Below are 19,578 nucleotides of genomic sequence, written 5' to 3' on the forward strand. Positions count from 1 at the left end.
AATCAAGTCTGCGTTTATTTGAATCCACCTTCACTAGGGGTGGATTTTTATGAATTTTTTATGTAAGCATATATTTAATCGAAATTTGATTAAAAAAAACGTGTATCGATTTTTATCGAATCATGACCCCAAGAATCGAATCGTGAGGTACCAAAATATTCCCACCCCTAACCTTCACCACCCAAAACATTTGTGTTTCTCTGTCTGGGTGCTTTCCCCAGGAAACCCTGTCTGCTGGCAGATAAGCAAAGTGGTCCCCCCCCCCTCCCCCCCTGCTGAGCGGCCTGGCAAGCCACACCCATTAGAGGTAACCAGATGGTGCCGAGTGCTGCTAAAGGTAACATGGAATATATTGCAACCATATTCTAAGCCTTTTCTGTTTGGCCCTGCTAGGTGTAAGACCGGGACTTGGTTCCACTTGGTCCCAACATTGTAGTAAACATTCACTCTCGGCCTTCACTCTAAATGTGTCCTATACGTCAGCTGTTAGTTGACTGTATCTGTCAGCTGACAGATAAACATCCATCATGTGACACAGTGTGATGGTCAGAGGAAGGTCTTTATGATAAACTTCAAATGATTTAGCTTTTACATTTGAGTGTGTGAAAAAGGTTGAAAGCCTGGCATTTCATACTAGATAGAACTGTATCCCCACATACGTTCTAAATACCCTTGTGACATGGAGATGCCTCTCACTGTTTAGCAGCTGTGTGGGACATTTAACTCCACAAAGCTTACCCTCTGAAAGCAACATGGTGACAGGGAGGATTAGGGTACAGAACATTAGAAGATTCATAGGAAATATGTTTTCACACAGAATACAAAGCCGTTTTGTCCATACAGTAGCTTGGTTTTAATTTTGCTTTGCACACAATTCTTGGCTGATTTCAAGCACCAACATATTTTGGTGTAGACATCGTTCCGTTTCCACTGCACAACATAAACATTGTAGTATTTAAAAACATGTTAAGAGTGATAAAATCTTGTGAGTAATGAGAAGATAAATTACAAACAATACACATCATATCAAAAACAGTGGTGAAAATAACAATTAAACACTGACAAACATCTAGTAAATGGTTCCTTCTACGTAACGCTCAAGTCTTCGTTTCCGTTTCACATCAAAACAAAAACCACAAGCTTTAAAATCTCTTTCTAAATCAGAATCTTCCTGTATCACCATTCTTGTACTATAGTCAAAGTGCCATTCGATGCATAAAACAAAAGGAAAGAATGCTTCTTTGGAGAGAATGACGTGATCGGATAAGATGTTGGAACACAGGAATAGAGGCCTGCCCTCTGGATGCTTAGCGAGGGAGAACATTTGCATAACCCCACCTATCATCGCCCTCTCAAGTCTGTTTAGTCAGTAAGCGAGCTCTTATGATCCTTCATATTCACACTACATTGGACATAACTTTACTAATTTCATAACATTTCGTATTGGATTGGTTAATATTATAGGTAAGATTCGCGCACTTATGTCATAACATCATACATGGCGTGGTCGCTAACCACGCAGACTTCCTGTGGACACCCACCAATGAGAGAGAGCGTGTGGCAGAGGAATGACCAACAGCTGACGAGGATTCGGGCCTCTGTCCCGACGGTGTCTGAAATCCTTTCAAATTGTTTGTCTGTGACTGACTAAGCATGTCTCATGTAAACAAAGGAAAGAACCTCATGTACAAACCCCGCCCACTAGACGCCCAACACAGGCTTGCGAGCAAATACTTAAGCAAAAGAGTAAAAACTATTGGACGTAGATCTGAAGAATTTCCTCCACGAACAAAGATGTCTTCCACCAGACCCAATGACAGCCAGCTGGCCACTACCACCCCCACAATAACACAGTGACAAACGATTAATGACGGCATCATACTAGGCATGAGTATTACTATTGCACAACATGATCTACCCTTTACAACATACTGCAATATTAATTCCATACAACAGGATTCATTTAGAGTGACATTGGAGACATGAAATAAAAGGATAAATGTATTGATTTTTTGTTGTTGTTGTTGATAAGCAACAGTTCATCGACCGCAAACAGAGTGGGCTCCACAGCTATGCTGCTCAGAAGTCATATTTCTACAGGACCAATCTGAACGGCCGGAAGGTCTACAGACCCAAGAGACATGGTGTCTCCCTGAGGCCGCAGCACTACGCAGGGAAACAGAGATTCAAACGGTAAAAGTCATCTTCTTTATCAGACTGACTCTGAAACTCTCTTCAGATTCACTAGTGTTTTATGCCTACTGGAACTAGTATGAGACTGAATACTAGTCTGGTCTGGTCTGCTTATGGCACCCATTATACCCACTGGTCTTAGCCCCAGTCCTAATACAAGCACCTCCGACTTTCAGCCTTAAACTAAACATGAAGTCTAGAGAAGGTGCGGGGCTTGTAACAGATAGGTGAAACACAAGATTACCCTTGTGTTATCTTCGGGTCATTCTGAACCATCAGCCGTGTGACCCACCGTCGTATTGCGACAAATTTACCTCATACAAAAACAAAGTGAAGCATTTTCTTTTAACCGTTGGGCTGTCGCAGACCCCCCCCATTGCAAAGGTTAAAAGAAAATTATTTTTATTTGTTTTTGTATTGGGTAAAACTGGGTAAACACAACGATGGTTCGTTATGAACCTTTGGGTCATGTGACCCGAAGGCAGCACAAGGGTTAAAAACAAGGTTCAAAGATATCCTACATCCCACATTTTTTGGCTTCTGTGCACAGCTCACTACTCCAAAGCATTTGATTTGGGCCATACCAACAGCACAGCCCACAAACTTTCCACTGTGGAGAAATCTATGAAGGACAATACTTACACAAATGATGACATATCAAGTTAGCAAAGTAAGAAAGCAGTCTAAAGGACTATACAAACAAGGCTGAAAGGGACCAAATGTACAAAACTCACTAAAAGAGGAGCTATCCATAAACGCAGTGTAGAAAAACATAAATGCCCAGGAAATACTCACTAAGCGACTAAAGGGGTGATAACAATCCCTATAAAGTCATCAAGCCATGGTCTGACCCAAGAGTCTTGAGTTTGCTGGCATTTTTGCATATCTTTTTACTACAGAGGTCAAATTTCTATCTAACAACGACCCCAAAAAAAAAAAAAAAAAAAGCAACGCTTCCAAAAACATTAACAGTGCATGCATGCAAAAACTGTGCGTGTCGGTAGCAGTGTTTCCACATACTGCTAGCACAATCGTCCACAGTGTTTTATTGCACAATCTCTAGTATACAGATGTCACCCTGCCTGCACAAGGAGTGGAGAAGAAGAAAGAAGAAGAGTGGAGAAAAAAAAAGAAACGAAAAAAAGAAAGAAAGATTCATGTAGTCAAACTGAAGGTAGTTGACTGACTTGTCTAAAACATGAGTGTCTCGTAATCCACCAAACTGATGAAGAAGAATCCTAGCTTGAAGCTTTACATGAGAGAGGTTTAAGAGCAGACCAGAGACCTGGGGAGACGGCTGAGGACACCAGAGGAACGGAGAAGGTCCAATAACATTTCATTTTTCAGAATTCTTTTTTGAGAGAGAGAGAGAGAGAGAGAGAGAGAGAGAGAGAGAGAGAGAGAGAGAGAGAGAGAGAGAGAGAGAGAGAGAGAGAGAGAGAGAGTAGAGAGAAAGATCATTTGGTCATGTGCATCATCAGCCCTCTCCAGGTTCCAGCCCAGCTTCTAACCCTACTGGCTCTCTTAACGTCCCTTAGAAGGGCCACACAACACAATACAAAAGAGAGGTGGGTAATGGAGAGCTGATACACATTAAGTAGGTAAAAAGGGCTTCGATAGAAAAAGCAAAAGAAATGCTTCCACAAGTGCTTCGGCTCTAGCTGGGAGGCAAGGTGGGGGTCCGAACCCCCGCCAGAACATTAGTAACAGCGCCGTCATCATCCTGTTCCTCATCTTCACTCCCCACCTTTGACCTCATACGATACTCTCGTCCGCAGACTTCTTCATCAGCTTGGTGGAGAGCAGGGAATGCTGGGTGGAGTGCCCTCCCTTGGCATCGGGGATGAGCAGGCGTACTTTCTGATTGGTTCGTCTCCACTCCGAGTACAGCTGACAGTGGTAGCGGAACGACACCTGAATCCGGAGAGAGCGAGAGAGAGCGAGAGAGAGAGAAGAGGAGGGAGGGTGGTGAGGTGAGATGGGGGAGAGAAGGGAGGGGGGAGAGAAGAATGGTTTGGATTTGGCCTGTGTAGCTGAAGTGAAAAAGTGCTTGGCTACACTACTCCTGGGTTAATAGTGAACCAATGAGCTCAAAGTACACATGGTTTCCCACAAAAGATCCCTAACTACAATCTTGGAAGGCTCATTAAAAGACAAGGTAACCACTATATAAGTACATATAAACATAGTGTGACAGTCATTTACACCAACTACTTCCTGAATCATATAAAAAGTCAGCATTTGAGATGCCAGGGACCTCACAAGGTATTTGAAATATCCTCTGGAACATGTGATTCACCCAACTCTGAGAATTCCTATTCAAAGTTTTCAGAGAGCCCAAGTGGTATCGGCTGTACGACTCCCTACTGTCCTGTGTGTGTTGGTGGGGGCGTTTTAGTCCTACCAGAGTCCAGAGGACGTAGATGGTGAAGAGGGCGATGGTGAGAGCAATGAGGCCCACGGCCTCCAGCCTGCTCTTCAGCTGCAGGTGGTCCTGGGCGCCGCGCAGACACAGCCAGCCCGAGATGGCCGCCAGGGGCGTGATGAACAGGAAGCACACCATGTCACAGAACAAGGTGCGCTTCTCATTCCTCGGACCAGGGTCCCGCAGCCACTGTGGAGGTAGAGAGAGAGGTAGAGAGAGAGGTAGAGAGAGAGAGAGAGAGAGGTAGTGAGAGAGAGGTAGAGAGAGAGAGGTAAAGAGAGAGAGAGAGAGAGAGAGAGAGAGAGGTATAGAGAGAGAGGTAGAGAGAGAGGTAGAGAGAGAGAGATAGAGAGAGGTAGAGAGAGGTAGAGAGAGAGAGAGGTAGAGAGAGAGGTAGAGAGAGAGAGAGAGAGAGAGAGAGAGAGAGAGAGAGAGAGAGAGAGAGAGAGAGGTAGAGAGAGAGAGAGAGAGAGAGAGGTAGAGAGATGAAGGAAAGAGACTAAATTTAGTCGTCAAGCATGTACACAGCACTTTGTTATGCAAAAGTAAGTAACAGCAAGCAGGGAGAAAGGACTGGCAGCAGAAGCAGATTTACAGAAGGCCAGCTGCAGCAACGCACGCACGGGCGCGCACACGCCCCTCGCGTCTTCCGTCCACGGTTCCTCACGCGCGCCAAAAAAACAACAACACCGAAGCAGGCAGAGGAGTGCAGACAAGGCGAAAGGCATTGACCTTTGTTACCTCTGTGAGAGGCCTGGGCCTCCGCTCGATGGTGAACTCTGTGTGGCACAGCTCGCAGTAGCTGGTGTTGGAGGAGGAGAGCCACTTCTCCAGGCAGCTCTTGTGCACCGTGCCCAGGGTCCCTGTGCAGTCACACGGGGAAAGGAGCCCCTCGCCGTTGCCCCCCTCGTGGCAGATCCGGCAGATGGGTCCGTCACTGGAAGAAGAGGGTGGGGAGTGGAGGGCAGGGCAGAGGAAGGGCTGTACTTTAGGACTGCGTTATAGTTTTTGACACCTACAGGGTGTTAGATTTCACAGAACATTCTGCAGTCCTGAACATGAGATAGAGTGTAGAGCATGACCCCTTGCATCAAGAGGCCAAATACAAAAAAACAAACAGGATTCAGCATGCACTCGTGTCTTTTATCTCATAAACTCAGTGACTCGGACACAGACAGAAACACACACACATACAGTAACCACAAACACCAAGTCACACACACACCCCAACAGGTTTGTCACCTGGCTTCAGTAAATGAGCCGCGTACCTCTGTGTGCCCAGGGGCTTGACGACGGTCGACAGCAGCTGGCCATCTTTGGCCGTGACCTTGGTGACATACTGGGCCTGGCAGCTATCCGACTCTTCCACGCTCTTCGACAGGGCGGAGTTGCCAGAACAGTCACACAGGGAACCAGGGAGGTGACAACACTCCCCGGTTGTCATGGTTGTGTTGTTCGGGTGTAAGGGAAGGGGGGGGGGGGGGGGGGGGTGGGGTCAGGGGTGAGAGGAGAAGGAGTGAGGGGAAGCGGCCAGGTTCTGCTTCCGCAGAACAGTGGTTAAGCCCAGCAACTGAGAACAGGAGAGAGAGAGAGGACAGGAGTTACGGATCTTGTTGATTGTTTGATGGCAAATACAATCTTAACATTGATCCCGGCTGTGCCAAATGACGTTGTGTCCTTGGGCAAGGTACTTCACCCTACTTGCCTCAGGGGGGGAATGTACCTGTACTTAGTCGCTCTGGATAAGAGCGTCTGCTAAATGTAATGTAATGTAAATGTACAGAGACAATACTTTTTCACTTCCCAAGTTCCAGATAGTGTAAGCCTAAAAGTACCTTCGTAATAGTGATGAAACTCAGGGAACTATAGTAGTACTAGGTTAACTTCTGTAAAGTAAACCTAAAATTTGAAAACTCATTATTTGGGTGTGGAATTACTTGACATTTTCTAAGAAGAATGCAAACATTTCTAAGAAGAGTAAATTGACTAACTCCAATGTTCTGATGACACAGATAGTTTGCCTATTCTACAGCTTCCTTTTTCACAGAAACAAAAACTGATAGACAGCTGTTCTCCTAGATAGCCATGCACACACACACAGTCAATCTAAGCTACTTAAAACACACCCCTCCCCAACATTAAACACAAATCTTAAGCCTATATTCGATTATTTTATATTATTGCAAGATTACAGACAATTGCAGGTAGTAAGGTTTTTAATATCTAGTCCAGAGGGACTTATTTCTATCGTCAACCAATAAAAATTATGACAGGAGCTGTCCATATAAACAATTCACTAATTGCTCAGCTAACTGGCAATGCAGTTGATGCTGCATGATCAGTAACCAAAGCTTTTGCCATGGTTCGAGACAATAACATTAATGATCCATATCATGGCTGTATTTTATTTTGATAATAAGGCACTCTACACTGAATGACATATAACTAGCAAGATGTTCAACTTAAACAGCTTGACCATGTCAATCCTTAAAGCCAGCTCTGCTGCGGCTGATATGATTACAGAATCAATTGCAATCAATCTACGGGAGTGCATTATTATTTTATCCAACAACAAACCATAGCTAACCAAGCTAGCTAATGTATGATCAATCGGCCTTAATCACCATAGCGTTATCTACTGCCCCCAAAACGCAGCGAGTAAGCTACAGTACGCGTAGACTATGTAGCACACAGGTACTGTGCAACACACAACATAAACATCTACACGACACTGTCTTGATTAAAATAGTTCTTCTAGCTACATAATTGTGAATCCAGCTCGACGTTGCATCGGACAGTCTCCTGGTCAGTAGCGACAAGACAGCTGGGGCTAGGCTAGCTGGTTGGTGGTAACGTTGGCATAGCTAGCACCATTACAATATTTACTAGCTTATTTAGCTAGCCAAAACGCCACCTTCAGGCAAAATATGAACGATTATGTAGTGTATTATACTCACAGCGTGTGTTCTTTTTTCATTTTGAAATGTGGATCTGAGAGTTGAATATCAAATAATAAAACAGGTCAGACTTAGATACGTTAGCTAGCTTGCTAGACTTATTTGTCTGCCCGTGTGTGCACTGGCTACTGTCTACTACTACTAGCTAGCACTGCACAAAGTAGCTAGCTAACCGACGGCTAGCTCAGCTGACACAACGTCAACATGTCAACGACGACGCTTCCGCCACTGGCTGGCTTCCATCCGTCTGCAAACTCAGAGGGTTTGGAAAACATCAATTGTTATAATAAAGCAAAAACGGGTTGGTAACGATTGTCTCTATCTTCAGTGACCAAAGAAGAACCCAGTCGTATTTCATGCATTGACACTAAAATACATGCAGGAAAACAACCTTTATTTCCAAAATGCAAATGAAAAACGAAATGCCTGACAATGGCTATTTGCACAATGGAGTGAATGTAAAAAATACTTACAGGACACAAACCTATTGTGAAGTGCAGAAATTCAGCTGTGCACAAGAGTAAGTCCTGCTTTAGTTGACCTGACAAATAACAGTTTGACATAATCAACTCATCCCTGTAGGGTATCCACATCCAAAACAGAATAATCTATAAGGCAGAGATTATCTAGTGTGGCATTAAACTCATCAAACAGAGACATAATGGCAAACAGATTCACATTGAAACATATCCAAGTTGCGATTTGCCTCAGAACTGCAGATTAAGTAACAAACATCTGTCTTGAGACTGACTGAGAGGATACCACATGCTTTATTGATGTTTTATGAAAGCATTAACAAGACCGTCACTGTGTGCGCTGTTATATGCATAGAAGTGACCTTCATTTCCCATTCCCATCAGATCAATAGGCTGCTGTGGTACATCCCACCATGGGTGGTTATGCATTTGTCATTGATACAACTCGATATCATCTCATACAACAGTGATCGTCAATCAAGCCTGTAGCATATAAATCTATAAACAGCATGCAGGATATGAGCTACAGCTTAAACCCATCATGGGCAACTTTGGGAGATGAGTTCCAGATGATCCAAGAAAATATCTGCCAACTGGTCATGAAATAGGTTTATTTCCATGTGTGAATAATTAATGATGAAAAGGCATGTTAAAAGATGATGTGTTACTGATGTAAAAGTTGGACATGTGACAGGAAGACGGTATACATCCACACTCCAAAACAAGGCATTTCCACCAGAAAGAAAAAGATATATAAGGCATGTTAGAGAGCCAAACAGACCATAGCAACACTTCTGTTGATCGCCCCAGCTGACCAATCAACTGTTTGGACTAAACAAAAGGAAGTGAAATGCATCCTCTTTGTCAAGGGAACAATAACAATTCACATTCTGCTCCATCTTACTTCTACAAAACAAACCACTCATTTTTAAAGTATTTCACAAAAGCAACATTTCCCAGACAACAATCAGCTAGCTTTAAGTGTTGTTGATTCAAGGTGTTAAGAGTAATTCTAAAATAGTTACGTGGCAAATTGATTTGAAATGATTGGCTGGAAAAAGAAGCTGCATATTCACAGAAAGCTGGATGAATGACCTAACATAAACCAACTACAGTGAGCCCAGTGAATAACAGCAGCGATCAGTCACGTAAAAAAAAAAGCACAACTGGAAAAGGTCCAATCTTGCACTGCTTAGACGAGATAACCTAAGTTTGGAAATGATTGCATTTACCTCCTTTGGTATCCCTGTGGACTATACATACAACAAAAAGTCCTTATCTATCAGTTGCAGTAGGACACCATTCCTCATGCCCCACTTCGTTATTTTATGCCACTCTCAGCACTCTGGGACTCAAAGGAAAGCAACAGGAAGTTCTGGACAAGCTGACTCTTCACTGCTCCTCCCAAAGGAGCAGGTCACATGATCAGAGTCCACAAATCATTGCAAAAGGAAAGGGGGGGGAGAGAAGAAAATATATTCAAAGTCTGTGGAGGACAATGAACAACAGACAAACGAAACATTGGAAATCAAAAAGAAGAAAAATAAAGGAATGTAATCTAGTGAGTCTGTGAAACTTCTAAACACCCAGGAGGTACAGACAGCCTACCATAGCAGCAGAACACTGGAGCAAAGCAGACATTGAGAGGAGACCAGAGGAGGAAGGGAAGCTTTGAGTGTCACAGGTTTTGGCAGCACTGCAGCTTGTTGCCTTTCTGCCCATCGGTGGTCGGGGGAACACTGATGTCCACTACATTGTTGCCTGGTGATTCGTCATGTGCAGATCTGTCAGCTATCTGCTTCTGTGACACGATCCGGTAGATTTCTGAAGGGGGAAAAGGGATATGTTGGCCTTTGACTTGATTGATTACAGGTTGAACACGTAATAAAAAAGTGCTCAAGCTGCTTACCTGTTAGAATGTTCTTGAAAGCCTCTTCTACATTGGTGGAGTCCAGGGCCGAAGTTTCAATGAACGACAGAGTGTTCTTCTCTGAGGGAGAGACAGAGAGAAGGCTGAACAAAGGGACACACAGGGAGAAAATCTGCATTTCTGGATACCCAGTGCTGCCTCGTCCAGGGCTCGGAGTGCGTACCTGCGAAGGCGCGAGCCTCGTCCGTGGGCACGGCCCTGAGGTGACGCAGGTCACTCTTGTTGCCCACCAGCATGATGACGATGTTGTTGTCAGCGTGATCCCGCAGCTCCTTCAGCCAGCGCTCCACATTCTCATAGGTCAGATGCTTGGCAATGTCATACACCAGCAGAGCCCCTACAGCCCCTCGGTAGTACCTGGCCAGGACAGAGCAGGGAGCACGGAGGGTCAGAGGGCTGGACTCACATGTCACATGCAGATGTCTTCCTGTTCTCCACCCCTGTACTTCCTGTCTCCTGGGCGGAGGCCCCGCCCCCCTACTCACGCGGAGGTGATGGCTCTGTAGCGCTCCTGGCCGGCCGTGTCCCAGATCTGGGCCTTGATGGTCTTGCCGTCCACCTGGATGCTGCGGGTGGCAAACTCCACCCCGATGGTGCTCTTGCTCTCCAGGTTGAACTCGTTCCGTGTGAAACGAGACAGCAGGTTACTCTTCCCCACGCCGGAGTCTCCGATCAGCACCACTGGAGACAGAACACACACAGACAGAGAATCATGGCACACTGACAGCACAGTCCATGACAGTGTGCAATGAGAAGGACCAGCGACTACCGTAACAGGTTATTGGTAACACACACAGCACTGAGCATAGTCTGTAAACAAAGCTCAAATTAATCTTCCCCTCCCTTCATCTCCAGAAACGTAGCACGTACCACTTTAGCATACTGTACGTCACTTGCTGACTCCCACTTCTGTATAAGCTCATGAGGTACTTGTGACATCCAACCTATGATTGGTACAGTCTGACTCACTGAGGCTGGTCTGGGCCTAGGCTCACTGTGAAGGAGGCTCTTCCTGGAATACTAATATCTTATTAGTCAGTAACCATCATCATGAGGGAGTAGGCTGCCTACCGATCCCAAGGCTTAAGATAAACATGGTGACTACCAGAGGCAAAGGTATCTGTACAACAGGGACAATAAACACAGATAGCGCCTGGAGTGGGTGTTCCCAAGAGAGTCTTCCTAACGAGCTATGCCAGCCATGAATAGTCGGGTTTACTTTCACAATCTCCTTTTTTCACCATCTTAACGTGACCCCGAATAACACTCGTAGCAAACGGCAACAATCACGGTTTAGGGAGAGGTTTGATAAATAAGTCCTTTGTAAATGGCTTTGGTTTAGGGTCATCAAAAATGGGCGTATACTAGGCACAGAACACAAAGGACGGGTAATAATTTAGTGACTTGCATTTTATTGTTGATGCAACTAGACAAAGAGCTATGTTGATGATTGCTGATAGCTAACGGTACTAAACGGGTTTTAAGTTATCTGGCTAGCTAGTGTGGCTTGCTAAAAAAAAGTATTTCAGTAGCTGATGATTGCTAACTTGTATGTTAACCATCACTTGTCAGACAGCTGATTATGTCCTAGTTTAGATTGTAACATTACACACGTTTACATAAGAGTTACTGCAAACTATCTAACATCAGTCGCTTCAAAACGTATGCAAGGAAAGAGGTCTAGCATAATTTTTGGGACGCAGTGAAATGAATATCTTTTTAGCCTGCACAGCCAAGCTAGCTGGCTAGCTATGTTGAAGCTAAAGGAAGGGGAATACTGACTTCCTCTCCTTTCAACTTCTCATATTTAGCTCAAAAACGTTTAAAGTGATTTTTACTTAATCTCCAAATAAATCGATTTTACCTTTAAACAGATAGTCGTATTCGTCATCTCGGGTCCCCATTTTAGACAAATTTCTACTTTAGAAAAGTCTTGTGAGCACCAGCGAGCCTTCTGTGTCCCGTCTCAGGCCGGGTTGGAAAACTGCCTCCCAAGCACGTGAGCTATGAGCGACACTTGTTTTGACCAATTGGAGAGACGTCTGTTTTGACTGATAGATACGTTGACAAATGTTTTAAAGTCTTAGAAATGTAATCATTTATGTACAATAAAACGCTAGATATAAAATGTCTCTAGAGTTCAACAGCGCACATACATGGATTTAAACAAAGTATTATACTGAATTCATATGTAACTGTATGAATCCCCCATCTATCAACAATAAATATAACAACGGTTTTTTTTGTGTTGTTTTTTGAACCAACAGTTTATTTCAAGTTAAATGACCCCAGTCACAAGACTGAACAAATCTTGGATTCGTCTTGATGGTTATGACATCCTGAGCAAACCCTTGATACTCCTCTGGAAATCCACTGAGAGAAAAACAAAAGTCAATACAGTGGAGTGTTTAAACATTTTGACAAAATGAAAACATTTCCTACATGAATATTCTGCCCAAAAAACAAGAATAGAGAACATGGTCTACTGGCCTAGATCCCACTTCCCACAATCAAAGACACAATAGCCTGTTAAACATTAATTGTGTTAAAGAATGTAAATACACACTGATATCACGAATAAAGACATTCCAGTATGGGGCCCTATTGACTACAACCACATATTACAATGTTAATGGAGCATGTAATGTTCCAAAAATGCCACTCAGAATGATTCTTTGTATTACAGTGTCTCCCCCTATGTTTAAACCTCTTCTGTTTGAACCATGTCGTATATAATGGCAGACAGCATGGGAGATGACAGACCCCATCAGATTTGTGTTGTTTTACCTGACTGCAGGTGCTTCAATCTTTTTTGGACAGTCTGTAAATGACGAACGCATCCAGAATCTCTAACACCCCACTGGGAGCCGGAATCAAACTGCTTCTCCTCGACAGATTTATGACTGTGAAGACATGAGATGAAACTAACATTACACAAAACAAACCAAATAGCCAAGAGCCCACACGCTTATTCTTTTTTGGACAGTCTGTAAACTTAGCCTGTTGACTGTCTCAAACTGTGAAAGTAGGATGTTTCACATCTGGGCAAGTTTGTGACGTGAGCCCGGAGGGGGTGATTATCGTTACCCATAAGTGTAAGGAGAGGAAGGTCTTGAGGAGCGATTCCTCTGGGGCAGGGAAGCAGCAAAGTAGGGCGATCCTCCGCCTCGATGCTGGTCCCTCTCCTTCCCTCCCTCCTTCAACAGCTGGTGACAATCTAGACTGTCCACCTGCACACACAGGACCCCACCCAGTCAGTTCATCCTCATGTCATATTTGCGGGTGGACCATTTGTAATGCAAAAATAATGCTGTGGTAGTGTAATTAAAGCTCCACACCATCAAGATCTATCATACTAATCATGTTGACAGTCTCACCAGTTTCTCTGCCCTCTGCTCCCATTCCTTGCTCTTGTCCAGGACCTTCACCCAGTCCTGCCTCCTCTGCTCATCTTTCACGCTCTCCTTCTCCAGGACTGAGTACAGGCCGGACTTCAGGTTCATCAAGTCCACCTTCAAGTTGCTCTGGCGGATGTTCGTCGGGCTCTTCTGTTCCTTGGCCTGCTGGCAGGAGCTTCTGCACCTCAGCAGGTCCACCTCTAGGAGGCGCTGCAGCTCTGCCAGTTCCTTCTGACGCGACTTGAGGCTCTCCTGAGCAAACTCTCTCCCGTCCGTTTGCGCCTTAAGCTTCTGCCTGCATGAGTGGAGACAGGAGAGTCAGTAAGTCTGTCTGTCTGTTTCTTTTTACACGTTTTGTACCTGTGTATGTTTCTGTAAGTTGTTGCACATTTGTGTGTTTACCTGAGGTCCATGATAGTGTCCTGCAGTTCTCTCTCATATTTGAAAGATCTCTCAATCTCTTTGCTTGCCTTGGTCTCTTCTTCTAGTAACTTACTGCTCAAGATAGACACTAACAATGATAACATAAGCATTAGCAAGAGAAAGATTACACAAAACATAAAGAGTCAGTCTTCAACTTCAACATCCTGGTGGGTCTGATGAGATTTAGACATTCCATTGACATAAGATGATTCCTTACCATTACCACGGAGCTCTTGTTCGATGGCGTCTTTTTTCTGGACAGTCCTGTTTAGTATCTGTTGAAGCTGCCCCACCTCCCTCTGGTGCATAGAGTCAGCCCTGTCCAGGGCGCCCTGGAGAATCTCCACCTTCTCCCTGGAGCTCATCACAGACTTCTCCATCTCCAGCACTGTGGTACTGTGATGCTTATCCACAGCTGCGAGAGACTGCACTAGGCTCTGGATTCTGTCTTCTTGCTGGCCTTTGCACTTCTCCAGGGACTGCCTCTGGGCCATGGCCACGCTCAGCTGCTGCTCTCTGACGGCCAGGGACTCCTGCAATGCCTGGGCCTTCTCCTCCGAGGCCCCGAGGGACTCGTTCAGGAGCTTGGACTTCTCCTCGGTGGTCCTGAGGGAGTTCTGCAGGAACCTGGCTCTCCCCTCGGAGGAGCTGAGGTTCTCCTGCACGGATTGGAGTTTCTCCTCCGATGCCCAGTGGTTGTTTTGAAGGGACACTACCTTCTCCTCTGATGTCTTCAGGCTTTGCTGGAGTGACGCAGCCTCTTGCTCGGAGGAGCTCAGGGCCTGCTGCAAGGATTTCACCTTCTCCTCAGAGGCCCACTGGCGGTGCCGGAACTCGTTCTCTAAATCGCTGACGTTCTGCCTGAGAGACTTGACGTTTTCATCTGAGAAAACCAATTTCTCCTGCAGGACCTGGTTGTTCTCTTTGGTGACCACGAGATCGAGCTGCAGGTTCTGGACTCTCTTCTCAGACTCTTCCTGATCCTGCTGCGAGGACTGGATCCTGATGTTGGCAGCCCGTAGAGATTTCAGCAGGCTCTGGGACTTGTCATTGGACTCCATCAGATTGTGCTGCAAGGAGGCCACCTCCACGTCGTACTCCTTCAGGCTTTGCTCCAGGGAGTGGAGCTTCTCCTGGGACTGGCCGAGGCTTCTCTGTAGCACCATCTGGGAGTTCTTGTTCTTCTGCTCCGTGGAGCGCAGGGAGAGGTGGAGGCCCTTCACCACAGCCTCGTGTCGACACTGGGTGTCTTTCAGCTCCATTTTCAGGGCCTCAATTTCAGAGAGCCAGCACACACGGTCAGACGAGATCAAGTAGTCTTGGATTTCCTCCTTTAGTGACACGCAAGACAGTCAGCATATCGGAAATTAAATACGAATAATTTCGGATTAATAACGAAGAAGAACGGAGCGGTTTCATCAAATGGCACCTACCGTGTTCTTGCTAAAGCCCAACTTTAAAAGAAGCTCTTGTAGAGAGGGGCAGTGCAGAAGGATGTTTCTGTCCTGGGGGCCTTTCCTCAGATCACCTACATCCTTACAGTTGACCACCACTTTGTTTGCCGCTGCGTGTATTTGCTCTAACATTGGCTGGGGATGTGAGGAGCAAAAATCTATTATAACTTTACAGTGGAATAATAAAGAGACATGAACCATTTGTATAGAGTAGTCATACCTTTACTTTAGAATGAAGGTAGGCTTCCAGCCCATTGGTCCCTGATAGTAAGCATTGGGTAACATCTATCTCAGAATGAAGTTGTTTAAATAGTATGGACTCTGAAACTAAAAGATGAAAGAGTATAAGTCCTATGAAACGTGAGGATAAATTGTGGTTGTAATTACCCCATGGCTCAAGGCTGTCACTCACCACTCTTTATGCTGCCATCATCAGTAACCGCAGAAGCAGGAGTTGAGCATCTGCTGTGGTCTTCGTTTGACTCGTCAGGACACTGTATAATAAAAACATATCGAGACGTAACCAATAATTGCAAGTTATAGCTGAATGATTCAGTACTATTTAGAAAATAAAGAGAAGCTATTTCCAAACCTTGCAATCTAACTCTTCCCATTTTGGGACGGTGAAATCTCCGTTGTCCATCATGTCTAAATGAAGAGGTCCCTCAAATAACGACACTATTGGTGTAATTCACCAACACGTCTCGTGTGTTGTAACCTACAGTCCATTAGTAAATTAGTAACATAGGTAGCTACAATTTACAATGCTGGTTGTGCCAACACACGGAACACGACCACTAAAGGAAAACGCCGACTAACTAGAAAAACTAGCTAGCACTAGCTATGATGACTTTCAAAAGTCAATTATATTTATTATTCACCAAGGCAACCAGATGCCAACAATTCCAAAGTGTTTCAAGGCGACGATATTGACATTCGAAAAAGATGCAACATTTCATTGACATGTAACTGCTTTATTTTGTATTCGTTTTGACCGAGTCCACACACGCACACACATACGGTCATCTATTTATCTTCATAAATAGATATACACAGATATACATAAATACATATTTCTGATATGCATATTCATAGGAAAACATGCTATGTCTTTGTAAAGGACTCCCTGGTTGAGGGCACACAGCGATTTGAAAACACATTAGGCCTACACAAACACAAACTGTCGGAAGAACTCCTATTTGCATGTACTGTCTAACTGACAACTCGGATATGATACAAAGAAACAGCGCGATTTTTACAACATAAAAATGGCTGCATCTCAATAAACGCATCAAAGAATATGGTAGCCTACAGTAAATTAGGTAGATCGTAATAATTTCTTGCCAGCAGCAAAAATAAAACCAAATAAAAATAATATTCTCCAATTAAAATGGAAAATATCTTCTTTATATATCTTTATATGTATTTATAATTCTATGTACATATTCTCAGGAGCGAAAACTACTGAAAGAAAATAAATACAACGGCACACACTGAAATATCAAATGTCTCCATAAGGCAATCAAAAGTAACCGAAAAACTCTACGGTACAAAATATTGCTGCTATGGTGTCTCGATGTCAAACAACAGCAACGGATTACGACTGACCAGTGACCACTGCACATCTTGATCGAATGATCAGTATTTTACACTGAAAGACTCCCTCACAGATACACGATGATAACACACACACACACACAAATTAAATAAAAGTGTGAAAGAGAACTTGATTTAGAACTTGTTAACTTATTATCTATGTATTGACTGCAGACTAATTCAATGTTGATTGTGATTTTGTTCAACCTGATGATTTCTTCAAAGCAGCTTAAAGTGTTTTTCAGATACACACATATTGTTTTTACAGTGTGAATTAAAAGGAAGTCCCCAAACATGAGTCAACTGGCCATATTCACATTTTTGATTAACTCTAAAAGGTGTACAAGAATTATGAAAACTATTAACTGAGAAGTTTACATTTTTCACAATTTCAAAATGAAAAGGGACCAATAGGCTGATGATAATGGCGCTGTAGGCTATTGATTAACAGTTAGTGTTACTTTTAAATTAATCTAGTTTTGATCTCTGGAACCTACAGTACATAAATATTCAGTTAAAAGTATCAAAGATGGCATTGCACGTGATAGATGTCATGATCAACACTTGATGTAAAACTAAATTAGATACTGCAGTAAGCATGACACCCTTCACCGTCACCTTGGGTGCCATGACGACGCAGCAAAGGAACGAAACATGATATTTCATCCAACACAGCGAACTGTAAAGCACACAATGTACCAAAAACATGTTCACAGTAAAAAAAAAAAAAAAAAATGCCTGGAAAAAAAGTGCCCAAATAAAAATGTAAAAAACAACTACTTTACACAACAAACAGAAAGCACGTGATATAAATTAACACAAAGTGAAGTACATAAAATACAATACATGTTGCGATCCATTTACTGCATCTACCAATGGGAATGTGATAATGGAAACCCAAACATAAAACCCCTTGTTCCGATGGGCATTTAATCAAGACCTCACACATGAGTTTAACCACTTGGCATCCGGTAGTTCTTCTAATAATGTTTGATATTTTTATTTGGTTGGGGTGAACATATGAGAAGCACCTCAGCACTCCCGTCATGTAGAGGACTCAGGCCTCCAGTGTTCAGAGTCTATTTAGATTATTTTAATCGTCACGACTGAGGTTTGGTCTTCATGATGAGGTTAAGGAAGGATCCTTCTGATTGGGTCCATCCAGGGAACTATCCTTCTCTCTGCTGCTGCACTATTTACTGTGGAGAGAGAGAGCGGGAGAGGGGTGGGGGGGGGAGGGGGAGAGACAGAATGAGAGGCAGGAATAAAGCGAGGAAAACAAGGGAGATATTGTGAAAGTGAGGAAAGGAGTAAAGAAGACACACAAAATCGTAAATCTAATCGTACATTGGTGTGAAGACACAGCTTCTGGGTCTGCTATGAGGGCGGTCTGCTATGAGGGCGGTTTACTAGAAGCTAGCCTTCTGTAGTCACACACCCAAGGGATCTCACCTCACCACATCCAAACCAACTATTATATACACGCTCATAAACCTTCAGAGTCAAAACAGACCCTGATGATGTCACTTCGCCTACACAAGATCCTAGAAACGACTATAATCATATTTGTCATAGATCAACGTTTCTTCTTCTTCTTCCCTGTCTCTTTGAGTGGTAAAGGATTGTAATGTTATTCATGGGCTTCAATATATCTGAACATTTATTTTATGTGTCATGTGACACCTTGAGCACATGGGAGTGGGGGGGATTCATGAGACAGACGGGTGTAGCTGGAGCCTCGTGCGGGGGTGCGGTGGTGGGGGGGGAGCATGCTGGCGGTAGACGTGTGTGTGGCGGGGTGGGCACCACATGGTCATACAGGCTGTCGTCAGTGGGCAAGGCAGCCCACACACACCCTGCAGCTTAGCCTCCTGGTGTCAGATCTAAGCCTAGCCTGCTGGACAGTCAAGACTGGACAACAGCTCGTTCAATGGAAGTGCTGTACTGGGTTCGGACACACTTCAAGGTGTGGTCCATGTTTATGAAACGCCTCAAGAGCAGTAGCACTGACTGACAAAGAGACGTCGACAGGAACGAGGGGGGGGGGGGGGGTCCGCGATCGCCTCTCCTACTCTGGGATGTTTAGACCCGGGACGCAAGCTTCGGTCTGGGATGGGACGGGGTCCCCGTCTTGTGCAGGCCGGTTCTTCTCACTTACTGTCTGGCTCTCCTCTCCATCCGGGAGGCCCTTGGCCTCCGAGTAGTGCAGAGGAGAGTACACCCAGGTCCTGTCCTCTGGAGGCTGCATTACACAACCACCACAGCAGAGGGCGCCAGAGAGACACGGGGGGGCCAGCGGACGCAGAGGGAGCATCAGAAGCAGGCGGGAGAGGGAGAGATATAGGGAGAGAGAGAGAGGGGGAGAGAGAGAGGAAGAGAGAGAGGGAGAGAGAGGGGGAGAGAGACAGAGAGAGAGAGAAGAGGGACAGAGAGAGAGAGAGAGAGAGAGAGAGAGAGAGGGGGGGGGGGAGAGAGTTTCAGAAGCAGGCGGGAGAGGGAGGGAGAGAGAGAGTATAGGGGACAAAATAGGACAGGGGAAGAAAAGAAAGTTAGAGATGCATAGAGGAAACGTTGGACAGACAAGTGTGCAGGCTACAGACATCATTCCTCTGCAAGAACAAGGAAGTGGGAAGAAACAGTGAGATACTATCGCTATAGAAAGCAGGATGCTAGATTTCTAGAAACAGGACATAAAGTGCCATCATGTCCATGATACAAAACAGCTG

General features: G+C 44.6%; 4 protein-coding genes across 6 annotated transcripts in view; all 4 read right to left on the reverse strand.

Moving 5' to 3' along the window:
• Positions 1–3,557: 3,557 nt before the first annotated feature.
• On the reverse strand, positions 3,558–7,778 carry marchf2 (membrane-associated ring finger (C3HC4) 2). Of its 2 annotated transcripts, none has more exons than XM_062450261.1 (5): positions 7,576–7,778; positions 5,887–6,188; positions 5,351–5,555; positions 4,598–4,807; positions 3,558–4,107 (listed from the first exon to the last, which is right to left on the reverse strand). In XM_062450261.1, exons 2-5 carry the CDS (start codon positions 6,060–6,062, stop codon positions 3,949–3,951), a joined length of 750 nt encoding a protein of 249 aa, XP_062306245.1. In that variant the 5' UTR covers positions 6,063–6,188; positions 7,576–7,778; the 3' UTR covers positions 3,558–3,948. The 2 variants fall into 2 exon arrangements, with proteins under 2 accessions (XP_062306245.1, XP_062306246.1); XM_062450262.1 differs by having other exon boundaries at positions 5,360–5,555; positions 7,576–7,775.
• Positions 7,779–8,645: 867 nt separating this feature from the next.
• Positions 8,646–11,999, reverse strand: LOC134010933 (ras-related protein Rab-11B). Its single transcript, XM_062450265.1, has 5 exons — positions 11,846–11,999; positions 10,467–10,662; positions 10,145–10,338; positions 9,961–10,041; positions 8,646–9,875 (listed from the first exon to the last, which is right to left on the reverse strand). Exons 1-5 carry the CDS (start codon positions 11,883–11,885, stop codon positions 9,730–9,732), a joined length of 657 nt encoding a protein of 218 aa, XP_062306249.1. The 5' UTR covers positions 11,886–11,999; the 3' UTR covers positions 8,646–9,729.
• Positions 12,000–12,224: 225 nt separating this feature from the next.
• Positions 12,225–16,105, reverse strand: LOC134010899 (uncharacterized). Of its 2 annotated transcripts, none has more exons than XM_062450222.1 (10): positions 15,849–16,105; positions 15,669–15,750; positions 15,483–15,583; positions 15,236–15,391; positions 14,020–15,133; positions 13,782–13,890; positions 13,359–13,674; positions 13,069–13,211; positions 12,769–12,884; positions 12,225–12,354 (listed from the first exon to the last, which is right to left on the reverse strand). In XM_062450222.1, the coding sequence occupies exons 1-10, from the start codon at positions 15,900–15,902 to the stop codon at positions 12,311–12,313; spliced, it is 2,235 nt and encodes a 744-aa protein (XP_062306206.1). In that variant the 5' UTR covers positions 15,903–16,105; the 3' UTR covers positions 12,225–12,310. The 2 variants fall into 2 exon arrangements, with proteins under 2 accessions (XP_062306206.1, XP_062306205.1); XM_062450221.1 differs by having other exon boundaries at positions 15,477–15,583.
• Positions 16,106–19,401: 3,296 nt separating this feature from the next.
• pip5k1ca (phosphatidylinositol-4-phosphate 5-kinase, type I, gamma a) overlaps positions 19,402–19,578 on the reverse strand; it is a 20,194-nt gene continuing 20,017 nt past the window's right edge. The window contains 1 exon segment of the mRNA XM_062450099.1: positions 19,402–19,461. Coding sequence (XP_062306083.1) covers positions 19,402–19,461 — 60 coding nt within the window.

This window comes from Osmerus eperlanus, chromosome 24 (genome assembly GCF_963692335.1).
Source record: "Osmerus eperlanus chromosome 24, fOsmEpe2.1, whole genome shotgun sequence".
NCBI lineage: Eukaryota > Metazoa > Chordata > Actinopteri > Osmeriformes > Osmeridae > Osmerus > Osmerus eperlanus.